The sequence below is a fragment of the Micrasema longulum genome, unplaced genomic scaffold (assembly GCF_059751315.1).
Source record: "Micrasema longulum isolate JH-2025_06_02 unplaced genomic scaffold, ASM5975131v1 h1tg000386l, whole genome shotgun sequence".
Lineage (NCBI taxonomy): Eukaryota > Metazoa > Arthropoda > Insecta > Trichoptera > Brachycentridae > Micrasema > Micrasema longulum.
This window is the reverse complement of record NW_028277587.1, coordinates 335,564-350,816: the sequence shown is the minus strand read 5'-3', so window position 1 is coordinate 350,816 and position 15,253 is coordinate 335,564. Positions and strand designations below refer to the sequence as shown.

Below are 15,253 nucleotides of genomic sequence, written 5' to 3'. Positions count from 1 at the left end.
TCACATGCATTGACTAAAGTATAAATTACTCTTTAATTTTTTAAATAAGTTTGATTCGATTTTTAGATGAATTGAATTTTTTTTTGTTTGATTTTTTTTGAAGAAATATTAGCGTTCTTATAATTTACCTTAACATTTCAATTTTGGTGGCCATATTTAACGAGTTGTAAATAATTCACTATTGGAAAATGGAAATCAAGTTGGGGTAGAGTAGGGTTTGAACCTCGGACCTCCGGCCCGTGAGTCCGCAACACTAGGCACGGGACTACAACCCGATTCTAAAATAAAGTTAAATAAAATTCCTGCAAAAATATCTTCGTTATTTGCAATACAGTTCGTTAGTCCGCGTACCGTATCGAGGTCCCTCAACAATGCTTTAATCGGATGTGGTTGTACATTTATGACAGGTGAAATATTTCATACATTTTCGTGGAAATAGTTCCAACAATACGGCTTCCTTTGGTCTTAAATGTATTGCCATCGTTCGAACTGTGCGATCTAAATTTTCTTCGCGTTCATAAATCACGTTGTAATAGAAAACGTAGCCCCGTTTTGTTTTTCTTTGGTTTACGTGATTTATAAGAAAATTATTGTATTTTTTTCTATTTCGTTTTTCATTGCAAAGACCGAGGCAAAGAAACCCATTATGTAAAATGTCAAGATAACGTCACAAAGATTACACTGTTTATGTTTGTAAAGTACCTACGTGTGAATCTAGATTTTATTCGGGGTAAATGCACCAGTAATTGAAGCCCGAGGAAAAACATATCTTCACTGTCATTCATAAAATAATTGAGGAGTTAAATGACATTAAAAAATTACCATCAATACATTCATACATGAAACTAAAATTGGAAGAAAGGTTAGATCACCAATGAGGAGAAAAACTCAGTCTCAGAACTCATTTTATAAGTGTTTAAAAGTGTACAATAAGTTCCCTGAAGAAATAAAATAAATAGAAAGCCTTGAAATATTTAAAATCAATTAAAAAATATATATTCTTGATAAATTTTGATATAAATCGTAATGTCATTAAAAATTTATATTAGTTCGATGTTTTGAACACACTTAATAAACTATAAACAAATATCCGCATCAATTTTAGAATCCTTATAGCTTCAACTGCTTGACAAACCTGCTTGTAGCTTATAACAGATCAACATTTAAAAAAATATTTTTAGTTTTTATAATCCGTGATTTGAAAGCCATCTTTTGTGTTGGTTATTGACAATCTGTTTTTTAGTAATTTAGAGTCCTTTTATTTATTTATTATCATAGCATATACACAAACTTATATAGAGTTGCTTTGACTGTCTAACTAGGGTAATTTATCCCGCTCTAAGACAGTAAAACAAATATAAAAATAGTAATCAATACATAAAAAAAATATGGATAGTAGACATAGTGAAAATATAGTAAAAAACATAAACGTTAAATACGTTGTAGAAAAACATAGTAAACAATTTTGTAATAGTAAAAAACATTTTCAAAAACCTGGTGAAATGCGTAGTAAAAACAAAAAACAAAGTAAGAAACATATCTAAGGGAACTATGCATTCCAGGTGAACTAGCTGACAGGCGTCTCACGCTTAGATCAGCTACGTCTACGGCGAGAGGAAAAGTGATTATACCTCTACGCAAACAGCGCACTAAATTTAGTGAACGCGCATTTGCGGTCGCAGGCCTTATGGCATGGAATGCTCTCCCAGCAGAGGTGCGAGGCTGTAAAAGTGAAGTGATGTTTCGGAAAAAACTTAAAACCCACTTGTTCTCAAAATCATTTGATTAAATCCGTAGCATGTGTCAACAAAATAAATTGTTTTAATCAAATTAAAAATTTAAAAGCTTCAACTAAATTTATTTAACTATAAAATCACTATGTACAGCACCCTTGAAGTATTATATTACGAAAATGGCACTGTATAAGTTATCTTCAATAATAATAATAATAGTAAAAGACATTAAAAAAATGTAAATATATATGTACTCGTATTTAGTAAAGAACATGTTTAAAAATACATAATATTTTTTTTTGTAGAAACAGTAAGAAGCAATGAGAATCTCTAAACATTCCATAAAAGAGTAAAAAAATATAATTACAATTAAAATACGAACATGTGTTGGCATCTAACAGCCACCATTAACCTCTCAGACTCTGGGACCAATTTTACTGAGAAAGGTAATAATCAACGTCTTTAGCTTGTGGTTCTTTCAACATTTTTATGGTTCTGAAATTATATTATATAACTTTTGTCCTGTGTAGGAGTATTGTTTCTGTGCTAAAGAAGTTCTTACCATTTATCGGGGAATCGGATCGCCACTGGAACTCATAATGATGAGAAACTGATGGGTGTGTATCTCCGTTAGTGTGAGTGACCGCCACTGCCCACAGTAAATATTGCTGTCTGATATCATTAGCTGTCTGATGTCATGTTATTTTGTTGAAGTACTTGACGATGTGTAAATCGGTAAAAAAAAATTTTTTTTTATATATTTTTATTTTATTCTTGTTTTAAGTGTTAGATAAATAATATATTGAATATCAATAATTGATTATTATTTATAATTATTAACTATTATATAATATTACGATATTTTTTATATCAATTTGTTGCTTTTTATTTTATTTTTTTCTCTTTCATTTTACTTCAGCTGAAGCGACAACAGATAGGGCAACTGTTTTTTTTATTTTATTTCTTCTTTTAGTGTGTTCATTTTATTTTTAAAATGCTTTTGATTAAGTTCCCCATATAATATTTATAGCGGCTTTTTATTCCCACAGCCTTTTCTTACGAACTTTTGTCATAATAAAAAAATTGCGAAGGGCCAATCGGTATATGTAAATTATTGTATGTCATAAGTAGTTTTACACTTTGCCGACGCCCGTATTTCTATAAAGTTTTAGTTTGTTTGTTGCAATTTATTGCCTCGGATCCATGCTCTCCCGGACGATTGTCACGATAAGGATTAGTTCTCCTTCGGTTAGTAATTGAACGCTAGCAATCCTCGTAATGGTTCCGATGGTTAACTCACGCACGGGGAAACCGGGTTTGATTTCCGGTAAGATAAAATAATAAAATTAGATTTTTCTCAAGACTGGGTGTTCTGTGCGGTGTTCTGTTCTACCGCAGTAATTGGGTCTCTTGGACTGTTATGATGTTCAAAGTTATGTTGTTGTAAAAGCTTTTTAGCCGTTTTATAATAACGAGCTACTTTTCTTATAAGTATCTAATTAGTCGACTTTCTTCCTTACGACCTATTTTTTTCTTTAAATTAAAATAAAATATATGTCGTCGGAGTTCTCCAGAAAAGGGTTTTGTTATTTTTACATCATAATTGGTTACACATTTTGCCTTTTTGTGTCTGATTTCAAAACAAGCTTTATATAAGGGATAATAATTCATATGATGTAACTATTGTTAAAGTTAATTATCATTAAAAATATATAAATATTGTACTCGTATATACACAAACGTATTTATTTCTAGGGAATCGATGTAACTCTAGAACATTTTTAGATTAATATGGTTAGTCCTCTGGTTAAAATAGTCTACGAGATGTATTTTTTTTGTTAGTTTGGGAATCTTACAACAGCAGTAGAGCGTATTTTCTTATTTTTTTCCTACATAGTCAACGCCGTAAGGTACATAATTAAGTACTGGTACATTTCCCTTATTTCTTTAAAAAAACAAGAATAATTAATAGAATACTTAAAATTGAAAAAAACAAGTTTTTTAATATCTAGTTTTATTTCTTTGAACATATACACGTCAGGTTGTTTATTTACACTAAAACAACTTTATATTAAAAGTTAATTGTATTTGGTATTTTTTTGTGTTTTGTTTAAAATCCATTTCTCTTTTAAAAGTAGCCAGCAAAAGTTACTTGTAAAAACTTCTTTCATTGTTTTTTTGTTTGTTCATTTTGAACGTAGTGTTTTTGAACTTTTTTTGAAAATATGTTATTTATAGCTTGAATACGATTATATATATTTTTTTGTTTATTTTAATTTTTTAAAATCTCTTTATATAAAATAACATAATGTTACGAAGATACTGTCAGGGAATTGCAATATAAAAAGTTGTTATTTTTCCAAAACGATACATTTACCGAAATTCATGAAAAACCCGCATTATAATCAAACCATATATTTTTATTTTTTTAAAAGAACTTTTTGCTATCATAATTAATAATATAAAGGTTTGTAAAGAAGTAGCAATTTTACCAAACCAAACGGGTGACAGCTATATGCAAAAGTGATCCCCACTAGTCCTTTTTGGAAGTAATTACTTCATAATGGCCAAAACTACTCAAAAATGTCTAAATGTGCATTTAGAGTAATTGGTTGCAGCAAATACATTCTCATATAAGAGATATATGCGTTATTTTACACTTGGACTAATTTGTACCGTGAGGAAGCGAAGTGTTGACTCATACTAACTACGCCAACCTTTCCACGGATCCACATGTTAGCAAACAAACAAGGGAATCTAGATTTATTTCATTCATCTATAAAATATAATTGACGCTGATTACACTTTGTAAAGGAAAACATTATGATTAATTGGCTCTGTCACTCCAAATATCTTATTTTCTGTTATTTTGTCTTGTATGAAATAGTTATGGGTTTTATAGCTTTTTTTCGTTCATCGTGTTCATAAACACGAGTGTTGTATATTTTGTTTTTATTTTTACATTTTTAATAGTTTGTTTAAGGCATAAGCCGTTGAAAAAAAATATGACGTTAAAAAATATTGAATATCAAAAGTACACGCATTTGATTCCGATGGATAATAAGTTATTAAGATGGTTGTATAATAATATAAAGTTTACCGCCATAACGGACCGTACAATCGTTTTCGTTTGCCATTGCTTAGAAATATAAATTTCATAAAGCTTTTGTTTTCAAAATGAAAACTACCCACCACGAATTGCATCCGAAAAAAATATTTTTCTATTTATTGTTAAATTAATTTGCTTATGTAGGTACACAATAAGATTTTTATATTTCTATAAATCTCTCAACATTTAAGAAAGCAATGCTTTGAACAGACAATTGAGTTCCAAAACTTAAGCAAAAACCGTGTCATGCTGGAGGTACATTATTTAAATTGTTCTTTTGACCTTTCTCCTGATAAAACTTATTCTTTTAAGATTTGTCAAGTTTTCTAGACTTGCTGTATTTTTATCTCCTTCATCTGGCGTTGTCATACGGGTGCTTCATGCACCGCTTAACTTTACAACCCCTGTTTAAAATGCATGCAATCTGATATCCATTTTTTTTCGTAAAAACGAAACCGCATCTCAGATCTCGACAGTATATTAAATAAAATACATTTCACATATATTTTTTATGAATTTATGAATTTTATCCACTATGAACTGAGGTATTTTAAATACAAAATTTGTCATCTACTTCCTATCTTTTCTATATTTATTAATATCCGATTCTTAAAATAAACACATGGCGTCCACAAATTGTCATATGCATTCTAAGTCAGGTCCGCGTCCCATAGTTCCAACATAAACTCCCGAGGAATGTGGGCGTCCAAGACTAGAGAATTTGATGCCGTGCAAAATAGGAAAATCGCAGTTAAGACCCTCGGCAGGCATTCATAGTGTGGAAACTAACCAACCGTATCACCTCCGCTTAGTTAAAGTTTGCTCAGTCGTGGTCTTATTTCTACACTATAATTTATTTTTTTGGGCCCTACTCAATTAAAACTAGATGTAGAATTACTAAAAACTGGAGGTATTTGCTTTTTAAGTCATATCTTCTTTAGAATAACTGGCATGAAGTGAATTGCCAACAGGGTTCAGTAATATTTTAATCAGTAATATCTTTATCACAAATAAAAAGAAAAACGTCTTAAAAATATTTTGTAATTACATAAAAAAATTCAATAAATTTATCTTAAAAAGTTCATATCTCATGTGGCATACTCATAAAAAGCGACTATTTGAAATAATTTATACCTTGAAGTGTACAATTTGAGTTCTAAACCCATTAAGTTTTCTGCGCTTTAGGCATCTGGAATATTCAAACTTAGGTATTTACATGGTTTTAAATGGTTTTACATTTGGTCTACATGGCAATGATAGTTATTAATAAAATATTTTAATGGATCCTTAAAATCATTAAAAAAATAAATAATATTTTTTGGTTTAATAATTTTATTGATAATTATAAATATCACAGTAATTTATTGAATTTTACCTAATATTATTCCACTTTTATTTATAATTATTTTATAAATTTTTTACCAGTGACCGGGTGTCGTCGTGACCGACATCGTCAGACTGGTGACGGTCACGACGAAACCCGATCACTAGTAAAAAAATTACAAAATAATTATAAATAAAAGTGGAATAAAACTATGTATAAAGTATTTTTATTATTATAATTAAAATGCAGTTCCACCAAGAAATATCAGTAGAAAAACTCTATCTAATATATTTACCTAATACAGTTAATTTCATGTGTTCTCAAAATGCACATGGTCTGAAAAAAAAATAAACGACATGAATTGAATATTTGATTATTTTATTGCAGAAAGACGGGCCCGAGAGAGTTACGCTGTACGCCAGACTGGAGTGAGGCGGCCGTTAGTGGGGACCACTTGTGGTCACCCACTTCGGTCTCCGGAGACTGCTGCTACGTCGGGGACCAAGACTGCACGGTAAATAATGCACATCATCATACCGGAGTGCGCCACTGTGCCGTGCCATCAATACACCGTCGCTATGACATCATTATGCTGCACATAGATAGCACAAGTTCCTTTTACAATATAAAATACAAGTTAAAACATGGAAATATAAAAATAAAATGATAATGATGTAAAGATGTCGGTATATTATGAACATAAAACGAGCTAACAGCAGATCATTAGCATAAGTAACTTTTGCAAAATAATCGTTAATCGTTACTATAGAACAACATTAAATATTTATAAAGAGATGATTTGAATTCACAGAGACTAGTTAAAAATGTCAATATGAAAGGTACATTCATTTCCTAGTCTGTGTATGCGGTATAGGTGAGTGACAAAGATGGATGGTTTGAGAAGGGTGACAATAATATAGTATTTTGTCAAGTTCTTCGTGTTTGTATGTTAATATTAATTTAATCCCGGAGTTTGCAACAATTGAATTTAGAAATAATGTTATTGTCCTGCGGTCATTTAACTGAAACGTTGACATTTTAAAAACGTTTTATTGCCATCATTAAACCGTCACTATGACATTATTATGATACCGTCGTATATAAATAAAATTTAAAAAAAATGGCGTCATAAATTCGTCAGTATATTGTCGTTCTCTATGCCACCACCACACTGTAAATATAACATCAACATCCGCCTTTTTGCACCCAGTGGTGCATAGGGCACTACATTAGTAAACCTAATGCAGCGTAGATCGATTATTGTTACATGATGGTAATGCGATCAGTCATGCACTATAGGGGCCGGCCCAGAAACAATGAAAAATCGCAGTTCAGAAAACCTTTAACATCAATATTATGTTGCTAGGAATTGAACCCGGGACCTCGAGGGAGGCGGACTAAAAATAACATCATTTCACTGTCAATACGCTATAATCAATTCATCCTTATGTCATCCTTATGCACTCACTTTACCATCATGCAACTGTGAATTCGACATCCCGTGTCGGCGTCGCTATGCCATCATTATTCCATAATTATCGCATTATCATACTGTCACTAAAGCATCATCGTACCATCACTATCGCATTATCATACTGCCACTAAAGCATCATCGTACCATCGCTATGAGCTCATTATACCGTCGCTGTATGTCATATTATTTAAAACTCGACCCACGACTGTCCAATGAGAAAGATGCAAACAAAGAAGAATATATGCATAATAAACAGGGAAAGAGAAGGGAACGCTTGTATGTTGAAGCAATATTTAATCAAGCGTGAATTCTTTCTACACAAGGATTCGTCTTTTTGATCATTTTCCTCGAGTTTCTTTGTAGCGTGTATAGTCTCATATTCACCTGCATTTTTTGCTTAAAATATCATCATATTAGTCTCTGACGCCCGTCGCTCTTTCTAAAATTATGCAACGGGAGCCCTTTCATTCGATATCTCATTTCATATTTATAGCCCTGCATACGGTTCAGGTTACAGGTAATGCGGACGGCTAAAGGTCGTTACTTTACTTTGATCCGAGTCAACTTTCACTCGGGACGTGTTTGTTGAGAAATTGGAAAAATATCACCGGATATAAATATTTGATTCGGGGATAATACTTGTCTATAATATTTATTATACGACTATGATGATGCGAAATGAAAACTCATGTATTTGCTATATTAAGACTATTGATTTTGTGCCAATAAATTAATGTAAGTATTGTTATTATCAGAGAGCATCGCTGAGTTTATCTTTAAACTTTTACCTATTAAAGGAAAAAATATTATTCGACAAAATCATTTTCTAACTTACGTTTATTACTTTAACTATACAATGTTGTAATTAAATTTGAACACAATTATCTAAAAAGATTTATGTCTGTTGATGGTCTTATTATTGTACCCAAATTAAAAAACAACTAACATTAGATTACCTACATCATTCCTAAAGTATTTAATTAGCACCTGTTACTGGCAAGTATCTCTGACTTATATGCTAGATTTTTTTCGCCTACTGTTACATGATGAAAATGCCTTTGTTAATCTGTCCTCCAGGCTTCATTTTATCAACCCTCCGGGCCTCAATTGACTGGCCCTCCCAGACTCTTGGGCTATTCAGGCATCAATCACACGGGTCTTATCTTTTTTTTTATCATTTTAAGGTCTTCTTTAACATTTTAGACAACTTTGCATAAATTAATTGTGATAAGTCGTTTACAAAGTATCTTCATATTAGATGATTCTTGTATTATTTTTTGGTTTCTTTAACCCTGATATTCGGTAAATTAAAACTTAATTTTTGAGAAAGCTGCATTTCTGCTGCACGATATCTGACTGTCGAATTAAAAAGCGCGTGTTCATAGATATGTATATACTCCACGGTACCAGCTTAATATCACATATTCAACTCACATTTTTTTAAATTAAAAATATCAAAAAAATATTAGAAAATGGGTTTGTTCGTTAAATCGACTTGCAGGAAAATTGATTTGTATACCGTGTTTAAGCAGGTCAATAAGATCCAAATAGCTTTTGGTAAAGACACAATACTAAGGGAATTATAATCTAGGTAAATATGTAAGGATGATTACCGCGATCCTCTCCGCAGATGGGTAATATATAACTTATAACTCATTTAAATAAAAATATATTCCGTTTAAACTTTTACACGGGGTCGACATTAACCAGTGCTGTAATTAAAAATTTATTTTGAATTTTAGTTAGTAAACTCAACAAAAGTAATACTGTTTTATATCTATCAAATCAAAATTTGAAACAGACTAATTATATAATTCACTAGCTGACCTGACAGACGTTGTCCTGCCCGAACGTTGGCTTGTCTTGGAAAAATACTTTTTATTGATAAGTAGGTACCTAGGTTCTTGTTTGTAAAAAAAATCCCAAAGCTAAAAATTGTTAATATTGAAATATTGAATTTAAGTAGGTACTTGTTTATGGTTGAATTCCAAAACATAAGATGAATATATTTTCAAATATGGCATTCTTTTTGCAAACGTCAAACTCCGGTCTTCTCACCAACGGAGGGATGTACTTATGTAGGAATGCGATTTTTAAAAATTTATTAAATTAATTATTATTTTACTATTACCAAAAAAACAGTAAAAAGAAATAAATGGGTAGAAATTGTAAACAAATTAAAGAAACAATTTGTTTGAGATCCACAAAGAACAAATGCTGCTTGTAAACATTCAAAAACAAACTTTTTTTATTCATAAAAAACAAAATCTTTCCATTTTTTTGTACATGCATTCTCCTCGAATGAAACCCTAGTAGATTGATGAAAAAAACATTTATGCTCCTTACTTCTTTTTTACATATTAGATTGAAGATTTTAATATCTACGAACACGCACAGCGCAAAGCTTTATATTTCTCTGAAAACCGCACGTAAATTGGTTAAGCCGTTTATGAGTTCAGTGACATCACACGTAAAGAGGAATTATATATATATAAATATAAGACCTCAACGGCTGTGCTGGCGGAGATGAAGTGCATCGGTACGGCGAAGCAGGCGGAAGGGGCACAAATATTATCTCAGGCCACCCGGAAATACTTCTGGCCATGGGCTGTTGGAAGACAGCGGCGTCGGGCAGGACGTTGTGTTAATGATGGACAATAGTCAACTGTGGCATCCTAAACCCCAGTTAGCAAGAGGGGTTACTGTCTTGGCGTCAGGTGGCAACCGGCCGTAAAACAGAAACCAAACAACAAAAAATCCCCTTGTCCGACGTGTAGACTGAGAAGAATTATAAAATTTATTCAACGCAACAAAAATGAAATATTTTTGGTATAACATTTTAATATTAATGTTAATTGAATTACGAATGAACTAACATATTAAGTATCCTCGAGGTATCACTACGGTTAATATATTATTTATTCATTTAAATGTATTGTATCTGTTAATGTATTTTTTATTTTATGAATTTATTGCATAAAATTATTATACATATTTAATAACAGGTAATCGATATAAAACTAATGAATATAAAATGAAAATGTAATGTTCTCTGTTTATGATAGTCTCTATCTAACATGGCTCAGCCTGTTCTAAGATGGAAATTTTTTATCCTTTAGAGAATAAGTAGTCCTATACTAATAAAACAATAACATTAAAAAAAACTAAAACTACTTAATATAAATTATTAAATCTAACGGAAATTATGTGAAAATTATCTACATTACTTCTACAGAAATGTTTATTAAACAAATAAAAACATGCTTTGTATCACAAAGATGTTCTCGTTCAGATAATTCTGACCCTTATTGTAAATTAAAATTTGATACGTTTTGTATCGCTAGGGGGATCGTTAGCAAACTAGATACGGCTTGTTTTACCATTAATTTTAAGATAACACTCACTCATATTTTAAGAACTGAATTGAGATGTTTGTAAATTTATTGTTAAGTTAAAAGCTCTTCAAAACATTATTGAAACTGAGGTTTAAACAAAGTAGGATCGAGTCACCTTGTGTAAAATCTATTTTCTTAATACTTCCCTTACTTTGCCAAAAACATCTGCGCGTCACGGTGATGTGTAGTCATTACACATGCAAAAAATGAAATTGGAAAATTATAATATTTGTAGACAATTGCTTTAATTATTTATAGTTAAAGTCGAAAGTAATAATATTTTTAATCTAATTGCTAAAAACATGAAAAAAACCATCAGTTCATGCTCACAACGCGAACGACAGAATTACCCCTGACAAAATTCTAACAGCTACTAATTGGCATCTCGCAGTGGGAACTTTTTTGCTAGCGCGTGTGACGCGAAAAATTGTCTCTCTCACTTCAGAATATACCTGTAGTATAGCGAGTAAGAAGAAAAAGAGTGAGAGATAATTGTAAATTCTGTTCTCCTTTACGTCATACGCCGTCACATGCATTACAAAGGTAATTTTTTAAATTATTTTAGTGATTTATCTGCGATTTTTGATAAAATGCTTTTTCTGTTCCCAATAAGCATTAATTATTCAATTAAAAATATTTAAACCGAGACGTAAATGTGTAACAGAAGAATTCCGAAAATCTTGATCCAGAATTGATTATACTTATATATATATTAATCGCATTTCGACAGCATTCAACCTACTTTCATCCCTGTTTTTCCAAGCCCATACTTCGCTCTCATACATCAGGATCGGCACCAGGACTCCATTGGGAACAGCTAATTTAACCTGATTATCATGTACGCAAATAAATATTATATATTGAACGAGCAGTGCATCGAGATAAAAGGTTTAATGGCATAATTGTGTTAGAAACTGCTTTCGAGTAACTCCACATAACAATAATATATTCAAACATGGTCACGTAACTAATTGAGTGAGCTTTTGGACACACGTACACAAATAATCACTGTTTTGTGTCGAGTTACCTTTAACCATCAACAAACGTGCCACCAAGTCCAAATGTGACGGTTAGTTTTCAGTTAATCGTAGTTTGGACTGATGTCTAGTTCCTCGTTTGTGGATGAATTATTCATGAAGCTTACGAACCAACTCCTTATGCTATGAGTTTGGAATCTCACAGACTACTCACTCCTTCCTAAGGTTTAAGGTCAATACTAGTTCAATAAACCTGATGACACCTCCGCGATAGAATAATAACTATATTTACGTCTCAGTCACTTCATCAAGGTTGGTAGTGTCATAGAAATTTTGCGTATATCTCGAGGATAATAAGCTTACCACAAATCAAAATTACTCTCATATTTTAATCATATGAGAATATCCTAGTATTGCATAAAAGCATTTGTATAGTCAATATGTAATACATGACAATACCAATGAAGAAGTTCGGCACCAAGAAAAATTGTTGTTTTCTTGCACATCGTAAAAATTAAACCATTTAATTGTAGTGTGAAGTTTCTCGTAAATGTATGGAAAAAATAATCGAAATACGTTTTAATAAAAATAAAATATGTACTGTAAAACGTCACAAGTTTTAGTGTGAACAGCTGCTTAGAATAGCCAATGAATGATGTTTTGATATATATCTGGTTTCCGGCAAGCCATGTTAGCGTGTGTGTTCTCATAAGTACGGGGTTCATTTTTTTAATGTCAGGACAACTCACCGACGACAACTTATGACTTCACGGGCGAAATAATTTCAAAATTACAAAACTTTAAAAAAATCTTAGCAATAAAATGATACATACAATTTTTTTTTTTTACTTAGTTTGATAGCCTATTAGCAAATAATAATAAATAAAAGAAACCACTAACCTGCGTCATTGTAACAGATTTATGGTAGAGTTTGATTTTTACAATAACTAGAAAACCCACCCTGCCTCACCCATCTGTATGAAAAAATCACTCAGTCCATTATGCTATCCGAAACTGCGTTTTTTTTATCAGTGTACATGGCACAAATTCCTTTAATAAACATCAGCATAAACACATTTAAACATAACAGTGTTCTATTACAAAATTATGAAATAATACAAAAGAAATATACGAAGTTTTACATATTACACAGTTGTTTTATACATTGTACTATATTATAATACTATGCGATACATTGTACTTAACATACTTAGGTATAAACACAAAGAATAAAGATAACTCAGTAATAAAGAATTAAGAATAGTCCAGAAACCGCATACGCACATCAAACAGAAGGCGACTCAACTACTCATAAATGAGTAGGTTTACGTTTTGCCCCATTAGTTTATTTGTAGACGTCGCTCAGTACGCAACTCCTGATTTGAATTCAACTATGCCGTGTTGTGTCCTTTTAAATTGTAGAAATACTGCTAGGATCTTAAAGAAACAGGATGGCATCACATTTCATGTGTAATTAACAAACGAATGTTTAAGTAGCAAATGAATTACTTAAAAATTGATTTATTTTTCCATCTGTCAGATTGTCGAAGAAACAAAATGAAAATTTCGTTAGTGTTGCCAGGGTAGAATTTTTTTTACCCTACTTTGCTCATTTAATAAAAAAACTAATGAAAATTAGACCTCGGATTAAACAACGCCGTGGGGGACATTTGAACGACATTATCTTTAAAACATCAAATATTATTTAACATGATATAAAAATATCCGTTTTGTGTCAAATAAAATTTGTTTTATATTTTCAGTTCAAAGTTCATAAATTCAATTATTCTTATTAAATGACCCTTTATTTATCTAATCTGTTGGGGAATTATTGGACACATTACTATGTATTCCAATATGATTCTACGCTCCTTCTGGACTATTCTTAATTATATGCGCAGTAAATTAAAAAAGGCAAAAATCATAAATTCTTAATTTGTTAGTACTGTTGCAATGTATCAATATTGAATGCCCTAGGTATAATACAATCTGTCTCGTGCTAAGAGCTTAGAGGTTCACAACAATTTAAAAATGAAATACAAAAATAATTTAAAAAATAATAAACCTTCTTAAAAAATAAAGTATAAAAAAATACTGAAAAGTACAAAAAAAATCGAATCATATTTAACATGTACTTATTTATAAATTTCTTTTTCTTTTTTTACAAATAAACATAAATATTAATTCAGCAGTCTTATGATTTTATACGAGTAATTTCACCATCTACAGTTTTGTCAGATATTGTTAAAAAATATATTACTTAATGATTTAAAGTTGTTTTAGCACAAATCCGTACTTAGTGAGTTTTACTTGTTAACGGACGATATTATTTTATTTATTTAAACATATATATATTAAAAATAGATTATTGTGCGTAGTGAGTTAAACACTAGAACTTATCTAACAAAACAAATATTTAAGAAAACTGAGTATTATTTACGTGTGTTCCTTTAAAAATCAGCCTTATGTTTTTTTTTGTATTGTATTATATCTAATAACCGACACCATTCTAAACTGAAATAACTATGTATTTTTATAAATACACTAGCGGACCCGACAGACGTTGTCCTGCCCGAAAGTTGGCTTGCCTGCTATTATCCAGAAAAAAGACTTTTCATTGATAAGAAGGTACCTAGGTATTGTTGATGATTGAATTCCAAAACCAAAAAATATTTAAATGTATTCAAATATTGAATTTAAGTAGGTACTTGTTTTTTTTTTATTATATTGAAAACATATTATACATAATTATATACAATATTCCCAAGGAGTTTTTTAAAAAAAAACTCATTTAGGGACATACAGATAATAATTTTTTTAGAGACGTTTTTAAATTTTAAACTATAATATTATTTAACAAAAGCAGAAAAATTTAAATTATGATATACTACAAATTAAAAAGGGTATGAAAAATACTTGAAAATAACAGAATAAACAGAATACTAGGCATGGAAATAAATTCAAAATAATGTTTACATTATGCAATCTGGGAAAGAAAATTGAAAAAGTTTAAAAATTACATGGATGTATATATACATACTGAACTAGTACAAAATAAAATCATTTTTTTTAATTAACAAAATATGCGCACACCCAATACAGGTTAATTTTTTTTATCAAAAACGTTGAAAAAATTTAAATTATGTATACAAGCCAAAAAAAGTATATAAAAAGAAAAAAACACAAATAACAATCGTTTATGGTTCAACATTCTTTTTGCAAATGTCAAACTCAACTTTTC

The 15,253-nt window shown here is 30.6% G+C and overlaps 1 protein-coding gene across 4 annotated transcripts in view; it reads left to right on the top strand.

The window, feature by feature from the left end:
- Positions 1–15,253, top strand: part of rdgA (retinal degeneration A) — a 281,671-nt gene that overhangs the window by 124,157 nt on the left and 142,261 nt on the right. For all 4 annotated transcript variants that reach the window (XM_088225784.1, XM_088225782.1, XM_088225783.1 and 1 more), the window contains exon 2: positions 6,554–6,680. In XM_088225784.1, coding sequence (XP_088081910.1) covers positions 6,554–6,680 — 127 coding nt within the window. The remainder of the gene's footprint in view (positions 1–6,553; positions 6,681–15,253) is intronic.